The 17,707-nt window shown below is 51.0% G+C and overlaps 1 protein-coding gene and 1 long non-coding RNA gene across 2 annotated transcripts; one reads left to right on the top strand and one right to left on the bottom strand.

Annotated features, from left to right (window-relative positions):
• The first annotated feature begins 6,118 nt into the window (after window positions 1-6,118).
• On the top strand, window positions 6,119-7,815 carry LOC125333134. Its single transcript, XR_007206779.1, has 2 exons — window positions 6,119-6,544; window positions 6,922-7,815. It is a non-coding gene; the product is annotated as an uncharacterized LOC125333134 (long non-coding RNA).
• A 6,752-nt stretch (window positions 7,816-14,567) lies between these two features.
• LOC125333119 (zona pellucida sperm-binding protein 3-like) lies at window positions 14,568-17,446 on the bottom strand. The gene is made up of 9 exons (XM_048318774.1): window positions 17,051-17,446; window positions 16,582-16,700; window positions 16,395-16,498; window positions 16,062-16,239; window positions 15,862-15,982; window positions 15,662-15,753; window positions 15,445-15,590; window positions 14,925-15,044; window positions 14,568-14,720 (listed from the first exon to the last, which is right to left on the bottom strand). The coding sequence occupies exons 1-9, from the start codon at window positions 17,444-17,446 to the stop codon at window positions 14,599-14,601; spliced, it is 1,398 nt and encodes a 465-aa protein (XP_048174731.1). The 3' UTR covers window positions 14,568-14,598.
• Between the last annotated feature and the right edge of the window lie 261 nt (window positions 17,447-17,707).

Here is a 17,707-nt window from a genome sequence, read left to right as displayed (position 1 = left end):
CCATGAGGATTCAACTCAACCAAAAATTAACACATTTTGCAATGCCCACACCCTGAAGAAACACCAGCTGACTCACAGCATCAAAGAAATTACACTGGAACCCAAGAGTCAGCTCTTCTTCTCCACATCCAGCCTCTCCTCCCCCCCACCAGGCAGATCCCAACTGCTGCTCTCAACATCCAGGCCCTGGTGGTGACCCAGCAGGTGACATCGCCCAGCCTCCTGGGGACTTGCGTAATGGGGAAGTGTCAGAGATTAGAGACAGGAGAGCAGCGGCTGCAATATAAAAGCAAACTGAATAATTAAAGAGAGGAGCTGTTCCTTGCAGAGAACAAAATGAAAGAGTTGTGTGATTTGAGCAGAAGTGACCTTTACACTTCATTACAAGGAGGTGGCGTCCTTATAGGGTTATTAATATTTCCAGCTGAATTAGCCTGGGTTAAAAATGGCTCAAAGGAATGAAGAAGGAGAGAGAGAGAGTGAACAAAAATATATCATTCTGTCTTTTTTTCCTCCTCTCTGCTTTTTTTTTTTTTTTTTTTTTTTTGGTGATTTGTTGACTTGAAAGCAGAAGGGGCTGAGTGGCCATCAGGAACGAGGCTTCATTAGAAACAGGGAGAGCTGCAGGGTGACCTGGCTGAGGGATCTTCCCTCCACCCTGGCTGTGCTTCAGAAGAAGCCTGTGGTGCCTCTGTGGCTGTTTCCACATTCTCATGCAGGGCATAGAGGGAGTTGTCACTCACCAAGCTGCAGAGACATCATGGGACTGACGTTCAGGTGGTTCTGAGCCAGTAGTGGAGCTCAGTGTTGCTGCTGCTGGGCCCACATGGAGTCAGTAGGATCTCCTAGGGCAGACATGCTCCTGTGGTTGCTGTTCACCACCCTGTGGGCCAACTGATTCCCCTTCCCACAAAACATCAGTGTGGAAATGGACAACCATGCTCAGCATGTTTTAACCCCCCCTGACACGAGGGACAAACACCCTCCCTCCCAAACAGACACAAAGCCAAGGCCTTCACTAAGGCTATTTTAGCAGAGGGCAGACCACAGAAACCCTACAGAAAATAGAGCTGCTCCAGTTCTGTAGTTTCATCCTGAAATTCATACACACACACAGGAAAGGACCTTCACCTCAGCACGTCCCAGCAGGTGCAGCCCCACACAGCTCCACAAAACCATGACTGCCAATAAAGTCCCAAAGCACCGGGTAAATTAAATGAGCAAAGTTGAGCTCAGTGACCTAAACCTAAATCCAAGCTGCAATTTTGCTGCTCAGAGCCTCGAGGTGAACACAGTTGTGCTTTTTGCTCTGATCACTCAGTCTCATACTAGTCCCATCTCTGACTCAGAGACACAGAAGCGTTGCTACCTTGATAACACAGCCAGACACCTGCTTGCTTCCCCACAAGCCTGACCTGAACAATTTCTTTTACTGCCTCTCTCTGCCCAGCAGTAACAGGCATCAGAAAAACCCACCAGAGCAAATAGAAGAGGAGAGAAACATAAAAGCAGGTGCACATCAATAAGGAAGGAGGGTGCTGCAGTGGAGCCTGCAATCACTCCCAGGGGCTGCATTGTTACCACAGTGCTTCCTTCCACACTGTCCTTCCTATCCTCCCAGAGGCACAGCAGGTCGCCTTCCCCTGCTCCACTTGTGGAGGGGCCTCTTGCAAATTTAATGCTAAAACACAAATCAAATAAAGGCTCGAGGCTTTTGAAGTGATCATGAAATGGACACGGTGGCAGCTGTCTCTCCTCCAGTGGCTGCTGAATCACAGCCCCTCACTTATTTATAGGCCTCCCCAGGGTGCTTGCAGGCGAGTCGATGACAAATGCCAATGAACATCCACCCTCACCCCCACAAGGTGTTGTTACCCTGGCTGCAAAGGAGATGCAGAGCGAGGAAACAACACCCTGTCAGCTGTGCCAGACGGGTGAAGCGGAGGCAGGCAGAGCACCCAAGACACCTCACCCACCAGCCAGTGCCTCCAGCAGCATCACCTGAGTGCTGCTCCCAGCAGATGCTCTCACCCTCCAAGATGGAGCTCATGTCCATTACTAATTCCCACAGTTTTTGATGCCATCTTCACTTTGACAAAGGGCAACGCTCTTGTGGCCACAATGAAGAGGACGCTGGTGCGCAGAGCAGGGTTCTGAACCGATTCCAGGGATGGAGGCCAAGACGCTGATGCTCCAGAGGGAGAAGCAGAAGTAGATGCTGAGACCCAAAGTTTTCCCCTTATTGCTGGAGGCTATTGCACATGGGCCAGGCATTGAACAGCTCCAAGGGCAAGAGAGGGGAAAATTCAGACTTAATATGGCCTTGGTGCTGGGAGAAGGCATGAATGTGAAGGGAGAGGAAGGAAAAGGCTGAATCTTCCCCAGACTGGGTCAGGGAGGTAGGAACACCTCTCAGGGAAAGAAAAGGTGAAGAGTACCACCCTGTTCTGTTGTGAGGAGCATCCCTCCCAGGTGATGTCCACTGGAGCTGTGCTCCAGAGGGAGGACATCATCTCCCTTGCCATAGTGCCAGGGAGCTCTCTCTGGGTGCATCCGCAAACTCTGGTGCTGTACACCTGACAAAAGTAGGAGTCAGGCAGCAGGATCTCCATTATCAGAGATGATTCACAGGCCAGAGAGATCACAGCTTGCCTCATACATGTCACTGGGACCTGGCACTCCAGGAAAAGCATTTATAAACTGGGACAAATTACGACTGCTGAGGTATAGCCCACATGGGAGCTGCTGCCTGCTTTCTGGAATAGAGTGACTCTTTAAATGATACATGAGGCTGCAGGGCTCCTCCCCAGGGCTCTGTAACTGGGAAAGGGCCACCTGGGCAGGTGTGTAGAGAGCCCTGTCACTCACAGCCAGACCAGGGTTTCCATAGGCTTCCTGGTGTTAGTGGCACTGGGCTGCTGTAGCTGGTCTTTAATTCAAGCCATCATTCATAGATTAAATCTGAAGTGGCTGTTTGAACTAGACTTGTTTTCTGTGGAAACTGTCACATGGGCTGAGAAAGCAATGGGATTTACAGGGAACACCCAGGGACTTGTTCTGGTGCAATTCCAGGTGGCCCCAGGAAAGGCAGCGAGCTGCTCTGCTAGGGAAGCTGGGATTGCTGTGGAGTTTTTAGGCTGAAAATCTCTGAGGTTTGATTTAGGGCTGAGCTCACAGTGAGGCCAACAAGACCACTGATAAAGCCTCTCCCTCGACTCTTCGGTTTCATGACCACTGGTAAAGCCTCTCCCTCAACTCTTCAGTTTCACGATGTTTTTAAGTACACAGTTCCAGGTCTAGGTGGAGTTAGCTGATGGCATAAAACGTTATTGAAGCATGAGCTGGAGTCAGGGAGATATAAAGGTCATCTACGATTTGTTTTCTTTGTTTCAACTTCCTTTAGCCAAACCCATGACTGATCTGAAAGGAGTGGAGGCAGCAGCAGTCCCACACACCTGGCCAAGATCTGCTGGGAAATGCAACTGTAGAGCCGTGGGGAGAAAAAGAGGGAAGAGTAAGGAAGAGGAGAGAAGAGGTGCGGAAGACTCCCTGCTAATCTCAACAAGCAAGTCCCACTTTAACTCCACTAACACAGAAAGCAGTAACAGCAGTAGCTCATCATCTGAAGACTGTGACATGAAATTTATCTTTTTTCATTGCTTTCACAGCAATTTTGCACTGTGTTTGATAGCTGATGTGCATATCCAAATTCATGCAGCCCTACCACCCCTCTCCCTCTGCCTACTCACACTCACCCACGCTCTTCTGCGTGTGACTCAGGATGAAAAGGGGTTTAGAAAGATGCAGGGAACGTTTACAAGCCACCCACCGTTTCACCCCCAGCCTGGATGGCCACGTTAGCACGTCCAGGTTGCATTCTGAGGCGAATCCCTGGGACAGGCTTTTTTTTGTCCTCTGCCCAGCCAGGCACAGAGCAAAGCTGCACCAGCTCTGCTTCACTGTTTACTGCTGGCTGAGCATTGCAAGGCTGGGTTTGCTTTAATTTGGTGAATTTCCCAACTTCTTGCTCGATGCTTTGTCCACGTCTCAGTGCAAGAGTGGTCACTGCAGCAGACCCCAGAGACCTCCTGCATATGGCCTCACAATAAGGAGGTCACTCAGTCACACTGGGCAGTGTAGGAGGGTGGGAGACGTTTGCAAAACAGCCACAGCCTGTCCCATTCAGCAGCACCAGCAAAAACATGGTTGTGTGAAAGTCTGTGGCTTTTTCTGGGCTGGTTTGAGTTCGGTATGGAGGCTTGAGCCTGTGAATTCTCCAGCAAAATCTCTGCGGCATGGGGGCACAAAATGAGCAGCACAAAAATCCCCCAGCAGCAGCTGCCAGGGACTGACAGGGGACAAACTAAGCAGGTTTGGGTGACAAACCAAAGCCAGTCTCCCCCCTTAACACGGCTGCTGAAAAGCCATTTAGGGGAGTGTGTCACCACTAACATCATCCTGTTTCCATGGAGACCAGATTAACAGAGTCGTCGAGAGGAGCTGCACTCCTAATCTCTCCTGGAGAAAAGAGCTTGCTGATACAAGAGACTTTTAAACATCTTTAATCCAAATTCAGGGTTTTCCTTTCCATGTTCTCTCTAATCCTTCTAGAGGTTACCAGCCCCTCTCAGGCCCGAGCCCAGCACAATAACATCAAACAGTGCAGTCACCCACAGCCTCTGCAGTCCCTCGCTAATATAAAATTTTCTATCTCTCTCTCTCCAAAAGTTTGGCTGTCTTAAAAATAACAATTTTCCCAGCCCATCATGTGCAAGGGTCCTGAAAAATGATGTCTTCATTGGTGCACTCAGCCTGTTTTCTGGAGAGGGAATTAGGCCCTGAGGACAGAGATGGAGGCACCTTCCTCCATCAACAAAAAGATGCAGGTCCTGCTTTCTGCATTGCAGGAGTCACTTTCCATTGGCTTTTTTCTCCTGAGCTTTTGCCTTTCCTGTGTTACATCCCAGATAAGAGCAGATCCCACAAGAACACTGGATAATTTGCCCAGTGGAATGGTGCACTGCAATTGCACAGCTTAACCTAAGGATTTATGGAATCACAAACTGGTTTGGCTTGGAAGGAACCTTAAAGACCATCTGGTCTACCCCACCTGCCATGGGCAGGGACACCTTCCACTACCCCAGGTTGCTCCAAGTCCTGTTCAACCTGGCCTTGGGCACTTCCAGGGATCCAGGGGCAGCCACAGCTTCTCTGGACAACCTGTGCCAGGCCCTCCCCACCCTCACAGGGAAGGATTTCTTCCCAATATCTGATCTAAATCTACCCTCCTTCAGTTTAATGTTATTCCTTGTCAAAAATCCCCCTCCAGCTCTCTTTCTCTCTCCCTCCAGACCCCAGATTTACTTCTATTTTGGGAGGTAGGACCATAGTTACCCTGCTCTCTACTTCTACCAGCCCTGCAGATTTAAGTGCAGCAGAACGAGGTCGGCTTCCCCTCCAGATCTTTTGGGCTTGGTCTGTCCTTTTCCTGATGGGCAATTCATATCTCCAAATGCTCCAGGAGTTCCCATGCCCTCCCTGCCCATCCAAAGCAGGCATCCACATTTTCAATCCACCAGGCAGGGCCTTTGCCAAACAGCTTTTGTTGATTTTTTGTTTTTTCCAGTGGGATTCTCCCTGATTAAGCCTCGTGTACCTCTCCAAGCCTCCAGGCAGGTGGGACACTGCACACAGCCCTTTGTGCTCTCCATTGAGGGCCACACTGAGCACTCCACACTGTGGCTCATAAAGCACTCCAGCTGTGCTGAGTCAGAGCCATTTGGAACATCTCTGCCTGCTAAGCTGAACAAGGCATCAAAGGCTCTGCCACCTTCCTGTTGCTTCCAGAAGTCAAAAGAAATTTCACTATTTGCTTTTCCTTGCCTTTGCTTTACCCCAGAAGCTTGTCAGGGGGATCGTGATAAGGTTTGACAGTGCCAGAATGATGGAGAAGGAGTCAGTGTGACTGGGAAAGTACAACTCAGTCTCAATTTCGTTCCTGTTCCCCTTGCCAGAGGGGCTGGTGATGTTCTGCACATCTGGAGGCATAGCTGTGGCTTTGCACAGCCTTGCCCCAGAGGCCTGAGCTTGTAAATCAGCTCTACTACAACATCTCACCTCCATCAGCCCTCTGGCCCTTCCCTGGGATCCTGCATGTGCTGTTGCCTTGGCACACAACACACATGCAAGCCTGAAGCTTCCCAGAAGCTCTGAAAGAGGCACAACATGGATCTGGGAAAGGCCAGGCTGAGGCACATCTGTGTCCTACAGCTGTGGGCAATGAAGGGTTAGTTTCTCTCCAGGCTCTGAAGGCACATCTCTGAAGCATCAGGCTATTTCTGCTCAGCATGTCTGATTTCAGATGAGAGCTCTGCTGTGGGATAGAGCTGGCATGTGGGATAAGAGGGAATAAAATTATGCACAGGATATTTTGGTGCAGGGTTTCCTACACCTACTTCTATTGTCCTTCTCTGACTGAAGGCTCCATCTGGTACATTCATGGCTGGGCACAGTGGCTGGAGGGCAGCAGAAGGCGGAGCAAGAGGTAAGTTAAAGCAGGGTGCTGCAAAGGCTCTGTTTATAATACCTGCAGCTACAAATGACTGATTGGGGGGGGGGGGGGGGGGGTTATTATTTTTTTTTTTGGTTGGGTTTGGGGATTTTTTGTTGGGGTTTTGGGAGGATTTTTGGGGGGTTTTTGTTTGATTGGTTGGTTTGATTCTTTTTTGGGGGGTTTGCTTGGTTGGTTTTGTTTTGGGGTGGTTTTTTGGTTTGGCGGTTTGGGGGGTTTTTTTGTTTGATTTTTGGGTTTTTTTGGTGGTGGGGGTGGTTTGGGGGATTTGTTTATTTGTTTTGGGGGATTGTTGTTGTTGCTGTTGGTTGTCCAGATATCAGCCCCTGGGCTCTGCCTTGTATCCACAGCCACGCTGGGCCAGGACTTTCATCTCCTCCATCCTACCCCTTGGGCCAGTCCCTCTGAACACCTGATGCCCAAAACAGGCGACAAAACTGAGGAATGCTATTACTGTTGTTGTTATTATTAATAATAATAATTAATGTTTGGAGCAAACAGGCTGTTCTGTCCCCACCAAGGCCATGTGTAGAGGCCCAGTGACCACAACCAGGGACTTTCAGGAAGGATGACCTGTGGTGTCTGTTGAGGCCAGCACTGCCGTGGGGGTGTCAGAGGAGCGAGGGTGGCAGGAAGGGGTTGGGCAGGAGCTGTCCTGAGCACGTCATAGGTTACAAGGTAAGATGTAACCAAAAGTATGTATTCTATCACCATCTTCATAAGATGTTAAAACCAGGTGAGGCAGTGCTCTTTATCCCTTCCATGACTCATCCCTGATAACTCCCTCCGGAGAGATATCTTCTGTTAATGAGCCAGCTGTTAAACACAGGTGGGGCAGTGTTCTTTATCTGATACCTCCCTCCAGGAGATATCTTCTGTTAATGGGCCATCAAGGCCTCATTGCATGACTCATAAAATGACACCATCCCATTATGAGACGCTCCGCCCAGGGGGAGGAACCAAGCATTCCTAGCCGGATATAATCCGAGGTTTGGAACACCACTAGCCTTGCCTACTGGATTCCCAGAGGACAAGAGCTGCATAACCACTGCTGGACCTTCAGAGGAGCATCAGACCCTTCCACACGATCACCACATCAACGGGATTGCAGCCACCATTTAATGGGACTGCTACCACCACCCTGCCCGGCAGGGTGGCACATTGCATCCTGACTCTGGCAGTTTAAGCCAGTGTTTCTGTATTTTTGCCTTTATCTTAATTTTCCTATTAAACTGTAATTGTGACTTGGGATCGCCCACTGGTTTGCTTTCTACAGCACACCACACGGGTGAAGGGGATGGCACCGCCCTCCTCCCCGCGCCTTTCGGAGCCGGCAGAGCAGGAGCAGCGCTGTCCAAGGTGCTCGGGCACCTTCCTGCCACAGCCGGGCTGGGTGCAGGGGACAGCGAGTGGGGACTCTGCTGAGTCGGCCCCGGCTGTCGGGATGATGTGGCTCCAGCGGGATCTGTCACGCTCTGCCACCATGCCTTGTTTTTGCTGGCGGGCAGGAGCTCAGCCACGGACAGGCAAACCAGGGGGAGGGAAGCGGGGAGGAGAGGGGCCAGACAAGATAAATAGGTAGCGTGAGGATAATAAAGGAGGACAGCTGGCCTAGAAAACTCGAGAGATAAATCGGCAAGGGGGGGGGGGGGGGGGGGGGGGGGGGGGCCGGAAGTCCTGAAACTAATTCCAAAGCCTGAGGGTCCTGCTGAGCCCGCAGGAGAGAGGCTCTTGGTGGCAGCCACTCCCTCTGTGACTCCTTGGTGCCTAGCATTCCTGTGGCCAGCACAGCCACGGTGGACACCTGCCACAGCCCTTCACATCAGCAGGGTTAAAGCCATGGAAAAGCAGGGGGCTTTCCCCAGGAGCAGGGGACCTGCTGGGCAGGACAGGGGTGGCTGCTCAACCCGCAGCACAGACCATCAACCCGGGCCATGCCGACGCTCTGCCTGCCTGGGGGATGCAAACAGGGCTGAAGGGACCAGCAGGGACTTGTCTTTGCCTCCATATTCCAGTCCTTTCCTTACCTTGTCTTTTATCTGAGACTCTGAACCCCGCCAAAGGAGCTGGGCAAGCGTCCCTGTACTGCCTTAGTGCAGTACTAAACCCCACAGAGCTCTGTGGAGGCCAGAGATGAGGGCTTGCCACCCTCTCGGTTGGGCCAGTGTGTGTCCACACAAAGCACCAGAAGTCCCCAAAGCAACTGAGGCTGAAGGATCTTTTGTCATTCAGGTCCTGTGATGCACCACAGCACAAGACGTAGGAAGGTTCATTAACCTCTTCAGTAGCAAAAACACCAAAAAATGCACCCTGCTGACCTGAGCAGGATCTCACAGGAGGTCCAATGGCCCGGGCAGAGACACAAATCTCTCTCTCAGCTCAGCGTTTTCCCCGTGCAAATGAAGCTGGCACATAAACACTGGTGCGTTCACAAATGGCATCAGCAAGCAAAGTGGCCCAAAGTCGCAAAGAAAGATGGAAGGCAAGTTAGAACAGGGTGAAACAAGGGACCAGTGAGCAGCTCATGCTTTCCAGATTGACAGAAGAAAGGAACTACGAAAGAAAACAGAGCCCAGCCTTTATTCCTTTCCAGCCACCCTGTCCACAAGCCTGTCTCCCAGCATGGGAAAGGCAGCTCACCCTTAATCCTCCCCACAGATACTCACAGCCCTCCCTCCAGCGCCTGGAGCCCGGCTCGGGGAAGTGCAAACAGCCGCTGCAAAGTCAGAGCTAAGTGGCAGCTTCCCATTTCCCCAGCTCTAATTGCCAGCTGAGCAGACGGTTAATCTCCCAGAACGTGCTGTGATAAGGGTGCTGCTGAGTCCCCGTAATTGCTTAAGAGCTGCCATCGAGGATGCCGGGAATTGCCCAATTATTCTCTCCCCGGTTTCTCCACACCCCACGTTCCCTCCCTCCCCCCCTTTAAGTTTTGTAAATTAGAAAAGAGCCGCTTTTTTTTTTTTTTTTTTTCCCCTCTCAAAAACAGCTGGCACAGGATTTCTCAGCAGTTCAGTAGGGATGAAGAGATTATATCTGGGCTGCCTAATCCTGTGTGGGCAGGGAGAAGAAAATGGGGGGAGCAGCAGTGGGGATCCCAGTGGAAGCAAAGGGGAGGGAAGGTTGCACTCACAGGTGATGCCTTGAACAGAATTCATCCCAGCAAGCCAGCACTGGCCCTGAGTATAAATCACATCCCATTTCCAGCTCCTCAGTGGCTCTATTGAGCAATAAATCAGCTCCTCGTCCAAGCTGGCTGAAACATTCACACTCTCACAGTTACCTTACTCAGGGCTGAAAAGTTAAAACCTTCCTGCCAAGGCCAGCAGGCTGGGGAGAGTCAAATATCCAAATCCCCTCAGAGCTCAGCAGTGAAAAACACAACAAAAAAATAAAAGCCAAAACCCACAAGACAGAAAACAACTGAACTGCAGATCACCTGCGCATCTCCATTTGTTCAGCTGTTTTTCTCCAGCTGATGCAGCGGGCCAAGAAGTCATCTGGTATCATCAGCGAGGCAAACAAGCCAGGCCACTATCTAATCCAATGCTAATATACACACAGAGGCAGCAGGACTCAGCTCCCAGCCCTTGGCTATCTTTGCAGCTGTTTAAAGCTCGGTTTGCTCCCTAAATGCTTCGTGACTGTCCCTTAGATGCCACTTTTAAGCCCCAGAATGGCAGCTCTTTGAAATTACAACACAGGCAGAAGTCTGCAATGCCAGCAGAAGGATTGAGGGATTTAAAGTCCTTTAATTTTAATGGGATCAGGTTTGTTCTTATGTAAAGAGTTCCTAGAAGTTTGGACATAGACACATTAAAGATGCAGCACCTCCAGTCTGGGTCACTCAGGTGGGTTTTGGCTCCTTTTTGTGCTCTGCACTGTCAGCTCGTGTCCTAACCCAGCTGCAAACCACAACAACCACAGCATCTCTACCTCCAGCACATCTGCAAGTGGCTCTCCATTCCACAGCCCATTCCTCCTATTCCACCCATTCCAGACCCAGATGGCACGAGGCAGAACAACTGTAATACCAGTTCCCACACTGGTTTAGCTTTGGAAACCCCTCAGTGTCCCCTCTCAGCTGGGGAAAAAGCCACTGAGCACAAATCCACCCCACCCCACTCATGGCAAGCTGGAAAGTGAGATGAACCAACAGAGGACGGAGATTCTCAACAAGGGGGGGAAAATTGGAGCACAACAGGAGAAAAGATGACTTAAAATCCCACAGTGCACCTTCAACTCAATGAATGTCCCCCACCATGTCACAGGAGAAGAGTCAGGGATTACTCAGGCAGATCTGAGCTGGAAGTTAATTTAGTGAGTGGGCAATAGGCTGGTAAATAAGATATCAGATTTGCTGATTCCTTAATACCCACACATTCACTCATAGCTTTGATATAAGATGTAACTTGACATATAAACAAAGGTATAACCATGAACACAAAACAACGATTAACAAGACTACAATTAGGTGGAACATCTAATTCATAGCTCCCGTGACTGTTGGTGACCACCTGAGCAGATTTTCTCACCAGTGATGTTTTCCAGCTTTCTTCACTCCGGCTGGGACATGGTGGGTTGTGACTGCATAGTTAAAGTTGCACCCCATGATTTTAATGAAGTTACAGATACAGATATTTGAGGGATTGTGTATATCCTCTATAAATAAAGAATAGCAAAAGGCTCTCTTGCAAACACATCCATTCCCAACACATCCAAGTACAGTGTCAGAGGTCTCCCTGGGATGTATTTCAAAATTACAAACATTTTGTTCAGTGTCAGGACAAATGTCTTGGGTCTTAACAGTATTACATTCACAAATAAATCCTTGTTATTTCTGCACTACCCACGTGGCAGCAGTGGCAGTTTGCCATTTGTTCCCATTTTGCTAGGCCCATTCTCCAGCTTCTAACAGAGTACAATTCCATGCTGATTCAATCCCAGCACAACGATTTGGTTTATAGAATCATTTACGTTGGAAATCACCTCTAAAATCATTGAGTCCAACCATTAAACATTGCATATGGTTAAGACAAAAGCTGGGGCCCTACTGCTGGTGGGGTCATAAGTGACATTTACTAGATACCACCAAGACTGGAAATACTTTTTGAATTAAAATAAATGTTTTTTGAAAACTTTTTAATTGAAATTTTTTTCCCAAATTACCTTTTGAATCTCCGTGGGTAAGGTGCCCTCATCATCCTCCCTTATAGCTATTGCTGTAGTGGATTGCACCTGCAACTGAGCTTGGATACGGCTGAGAGCTGTGGAAACATTATTCTGGGTGATGCCAAGTGCATCTACAATTAGGTGGGTGTCCTTTTTCCTTAATTCTTTGCCATTTAGACAATATACCAGCCAAGAGCCATTGACTAGCCCCTAATGTCAACAAAAGATTTTAAAGGGTGTTCTTGCTCATACAAATCACTTGTTGCCAAGCTTAATTTGTTTTCCAAAACATCAGCATCCATGCTGTTTATTGAATGCTCCTAATCCTGTCCCTGGGATGCCAGTCACACCTCTCCTGGCTCATTTTGGAGAGGTGAGGGCTCACCTGCCCAGCTCTGTGAGCAGCCTGTACAGATGTATTTAGGAACGATAAGCAGGAAGGTTTAAGTGCAGAGATATTAACCTGCAGTGACAGTTCCACTTGCCTGAGGCTCCATAATGGATTAAGTATCACTTGTTGCTGGCCTGTCATTTTAATGCCATTGGGCTCAATTTCAGAAATCTGTGTTCCAATCAAGGTTCCAACAGGGTCCAAGGGGTAGTAGGATACAGTGTGGGGGGTAAGGTAATTTTTGCTGTGCTGATATAAACAATCCCAGTTTCAATTCAATTATATCTCCAACATAAATAGATACATTATGTCTGATAATATTTCTCTTTTCATGTATTCCTCTGATGTAGCACTCCTTGAACAGCCACCAGCCTGCTTAGATCTATACCCCTTTTCAAAGGAACCACACTGAAAACTAAGCAAGTACATTTCCACTTCAGTTTTTGGGTTTTGTCTTTCAGATATTCTGCTTACAGCTCCCTCTGCCAAATCCACATTAATGGGCGGGACTCCTAAATTTGTACAATTACAGCTTGCTTTTTAGTGATTGTCATGGCAATGCACTCAGGCTTAAACACGATTACAACCATTACCACCCTGATTTGTACAAATGAAAGACCTGGGGGTTTTCACCCCATCCCTCAGGCTTGTTGATGGATAAACTAGATCTGGGTCACATTGCTGGGCTTTGGTACTTTGGTATAACCCAGTGTGGTTCCTTGAAAGGGAAATAAGACAAGTCTCAGTGGGGATACTCCAAACTGGTTACCCCTTCTATGTGATGTTTACCTCCACTGTTCCCTTTGGTTGATCTCTTTTCATAAGGGAATAGATTTTTAAAAGACCAGGGGTTTGCCCTATTAGTAGCTTCAAGGCCTGGGGGTCTATAGGAGCAGAGAGAGGGTAAAATGTTGTTTAATGAATATATAGGGATAGCAGGGGTTTACCTCATCTGCCAGGGTCTATTCCCTTGCACAGTAAGCTGCTCAGTGTGGGACAGAATGGGATTGTTAGAATCTGGCTGTCCTGTTGAAAACACCCCTGGCCCCCAAAAGCCCTCTGCTTCACCTTGGGTTTAATATAATCTCCCCCAGTTAAAGAGACACCACAAATACCCAGTTCCACTCTTGCCAGGCTTCTGGCCATATTTTTCTTGCAAATTATCCAGTTGAAGAGAGTCCCACAGAATGGCTCTGGTGGTATTTCTTTAGTTATCCCCTTGGGGCCCAAGGGACACTTCAGTTTTAATGAGAGGAGCCACCTCAAACTGCAATTCACCTAATTCACTCTCTTCATTACTCTCATCCCTGAATTCCCAGTCAGGGTCCCTCTATATATCTCCATTCCAATCTTCTGGGGATGCAATTAACTAATAGATCTTTATGGGGCCTGTGGGATTGGGGACCCAATTTATCATAAATTCTAGCTTGTCCTCTACTCTTTTTCCTTCCGCCCAGCCCAGTTGTTTCTGCAATTGTTCTATTCACAGAGGTAACAGCATTTCTTGCTGCTTTCTTTGTTAAAACTCATCTTGTAACAGTCCCATTTCCTTTTCTTTGTATTCCTTACAATGGCACGCTGCTTCCAACCACATTTACAACATCTTGCATATTATTCCCTTCACCATTTTTCAGTTTCCCTCTCATGCAGTTTAACTGTTCCTCTATCTTTGCCCCAATTACTCCAATTTTTCAACACTCAAGCCTCAAAAAGTCTTGGAGAAGGTCGAATTCCATGCCTCCCTAAACAGCCAGTAATTGAATCTGCCACCCTACTGACTGTGCCAGTTTTGTCACGGGAGAAGAGCCAGAGATCACTCAGGTAGATCTGAGCTGAGAGTTGGTTTATGGAGTTCTAATCAGCAGATTTAGGTGTGCAAATCCCAGTCCTGCCTTCCACCTGCATACAGCAGAGACAGCCTCCCAACTGCTGTGCTCATCTCAGAGCTCCCACACTCCATTAAAAAAAAAAATGGAATTCATTCCCATCCAGCCCCTGCAAAGCAGAAGCACCTCTGGCCCTTTGCCATCCCCAACATCAGGGTTTCCCCTGCAGAGGAGCCAAACTCGGCCCTAAAACCAACCAAAATCCCAGAATCCCAGTTGTCCTTGCATCCTCTAAGGGATTGTGGAGGCTAATTCCTGCATCCCACCCGATAAGGAAGGGAAAACAGGAATTCCAAGATCAGGAAAATCATTTAGAACTCAGAACACCAATAATTCCCTAAAATGTGAGCCATACCTTGTTTGTTTAGGATTCATTCCCATGGATACAACCTCTGGAAAAAATGCACCTGTACCTCCCAAATCCAGGGGATTTGGGAATCTCTTCTATGTGGCAGCAGCTCCACATCCCCAATCCCATCCATTCCTGGAGGATGGATTCCCATCCCAAGCCACCTGGGTCCCCTTCCACCCCACAGAGGACACCAGGAAGTGACAAATGCTTCTCTTTATTGGGATTGGGATCACTGGGACATTCCCAGAGGGCAGAGCCTTTTCCAGCACATTCCCAGGGCAGTCAGGCTCAGCAGAGCAGCCGCTGCCAGCAGGAGCCCCTGGATCACCACAGGAATTCCACCAGAGGCACCTGGAAGGGATAAAACCCACTCAGCACTTGGCTTCCCAGCCTCCATCCAATCCCTTGGAAATCGTTGGGAAGGAGCTCCCAGAGCAGCTCGGGGGGGTGGTTCCAGGAAGTCCCTTTGTGAAATCACTGGGAATTCACAGCGGGATCAGCCCCCAGGTGAGGCCTGGAGATGCAACCCCACAAAGACCCCACAACAGCTCCTACCCTGGGGGGTGTTCCCAGCTGATCCCGGACTTCCAGAGGGGCTCATTAATCCCTGAGCTGGCTCCAGAATGAGCAAGGGTCCCACGAAGACGTCAGCCTCAGTCGGCCCTGAGGGCCCACCTGGAAAAAGATGGGAATGAGTTCCCAGGAGAGGGAATTCCTGCTCAGGCTGGAATTTGGGAATCAGAGGAAGATGAACACTGAAAGAGTCCAAGGGTTTTAAGTGCAAAGACACAGTCAGGATAGAATCAGGGAATGGTTTGGGATGGAAGGGACCACAAAGGCCAGCCAGTGCCAGGGCAGGGACACCTCCCACTACCCCAGGTGGCTCCAGCCTGGCCTGGGACACTTCCAGGGATGGAGAACAGTGCCAGGACCTCCCCACCCACATGGAATTTTTTTCCAATATCCCTCCAAAATTCCCTTCTTTCCTTTTCAAGTCCCATCCCTAACGACACAAGAGCCGGGATTGTCCTTTAACTGTGGCCTGAGGGGCCCTGGGGACACCTTTGGGACACACCTCGCTGGCTGGGATCAGCCCTCCTCACACGCCTGCCAATCCGTGCAGCCGGAGCACGGAATTCCCGGGAATCTCCTCCAGGAGAGGGACAGCTGCCGGTGTCACAGCAGCTGCAGATGGCCGCGGTGCCCTCCAGAGGTGCCCACCTGGAACAGAATCACCTGTGACCCCCCCCTGCCACAGGCAGGTACCCCCTCCCCACACCAGGGACACTCACAGGCCGCTGGCTTTGCTGAAGGAACAGGCTTTGTTCCAGGGATTTGGGGCCTGGGCCACCGGGGTCACCCGCAGGTGGCAGCTGATGTAGAGCTGGCAGGGGAAGGCAAGGAAAATTCATTGATCTTGGAGATTTTTAAGGCTTTTTTCCATGGAGAAATAGGGAAAGGAGGAGGACGAAGGGTGGGAACAACACCTCACCAAATTCCCGGCGTCTCCCGCAAATTTGAAGGCATCCACTAAGAACCGCAGCGACTCTGGCCGGGGCCGAGGGGACACGAAGGCTGAGCCAGTGTCATCTGCCCTGCCGTCCACCAGGCACCTGGAGAAAGACCAGGAATCATTCAGGATTCTCCCCAGGAATCCAGGATCCTCCAGACAGCCCCAGAGCCTGGCCTTACCCGCCCAGGTCGATGAAGGCGTAGCGGGGGAACGAGCTCCTGTCGGGGCTCACGGTGGCCACGCACTGATCCACGAAGAGCCGCAGGGGCACGTGGCCCTCTGAGGTGACATCGGCCTGGAAGCGGAGGCTGTCCCCAAGCTGGAAGCTGTTGGAGAGCCTCTCCCGACTCCAGTCATCTGGAATGCAGATCCCAGGGGATGGCGTCACTTTGGGGACCTCTTAAACGCGCGGCAACACCCATGGGGTGGATTTGGGGGGCATTTTGGCTCTGTTGGAGCTCCCAGGATGTCCCCAGGAGCCAGGGGCACAAGGCCACTAGGGCTGCACCCACCGTCCATGAGGCGCAGGGAGAAGCGGAGCCGCTCCTGGGCTGCCACCGTGGAGCGGAACGGGGCCCACGTGGGGTGCACGGCACTGCTGCTCACGTTGCTCTTCCTAAAGGGAAGCAATGGGAATTGCCAGGGATGGCACTGCCACCTCAGGGCAGTGGCAGAGTGGGGACAGCCCCTGCCACTCACCTGGGGTAGTGACACTCAATGAGGACCTCAGCCGGGGTGGCCCTCACGATGAGGGGGTTGCCGGAAGGGGTGGGTTTGTAGAAAAGGGTCGTTCTGTAGATCAGAGAGTCTGGGGTCACCTGGAAGGAGGATTTGGGAGAGGGGAAAAAAATCAGGAAAATGAACTCGGCACCAGCAGGGACTGTGCCAGGACACAGAGGCCACGCTCCCAATCCTATAGAACACCACAGAGCCCTGTGGTGGCACCACAACAAGGCACCAGCTTGAAGGAGGTCACAGAGCCTCCAGGACCCGTTATCCCATAAATTCCTGCATCCAAATCCCACTGCTGAGTGCGTACCTCATCCACGGTATCCACACCCCAAAACCCACCCCTGCTCCGGGCACTCCTCACCCCAACCCCACCAGCACCAGGGCACCTCTAGGGGTGACACCTTCACCACCCAACCCTGGCCCCGACGCCCCTCACCTGCAGGGTGCTGCCACACTCGTGCAGCGCGGCCACGAAGGTGACAAAAGCCTGGGCGGAGTTTGGGGACAGAGGCGGGCAGGAGGCCGTGCCCAGGCTCAGCTCCGCTGCCCGCACCGGGCGCCCGGTGCCGAAGAGGTCCCTGCGCACGGTGACCGCCAGCTGCCCCTCCTGGCACCGCACGGCCACCGCGGGGCGCGGGGCCAGCGCCCGCAGCTGCGACAGATCCACCCGAGCCCAGGGCTGCGACACGGCGGGGACACGGCCCCGGGAGGAGTCACCCCGCAGCCGCCACGTCCCGGAATTCCTCGGGGGAAAACCCCAGGGATCGGAGGATGCGGCCGCAGCCAACATCCAGCAGAGCAGAGCGACCCCAAAGCAGCTCCCTGACCCCATCTTGGCCCCAGGAAAAGCAGCGCATGGAAAAGGGGGGGTGCTTGGGAGCCTTTTATGGGAGAGTTCCCGGGGAATCTCAGCCGGGATAACGGGATCCAGCTGCGGGATCACCGCCGGGATAACGGGATCCAGCTGGGGATCCCATTCGGGATAACGGGATCCAGCTGGGCCCACCAAGGGGTGATTCCCTCCCCTTGCAGCCGGGAATTGTCCCGTTTGTCCCATGTCCTGCCCGGCTGCGGTGGCATCAGTGCCACCCGT

Source organism: Corvus hawaiiensis, chromosome 14 (assembly GCF_020740725.1).
Source record: "Corvus hawaiiensis isolate bCorHaw1 chromosome 14, bCorHaw1.pri.cur, whole genome shotgun sequence".
NCBI lineage: Eukaryota > Metazoa > Chordata > Aves > Passeriformes > Corvidae > Corvus > Corvus hawaiiensis.
The sequence above is the reverse complement of the archived record's forward strand: the minus strand, read 5'-3'. Positions and strand labels throughout refer to the sequence as shown.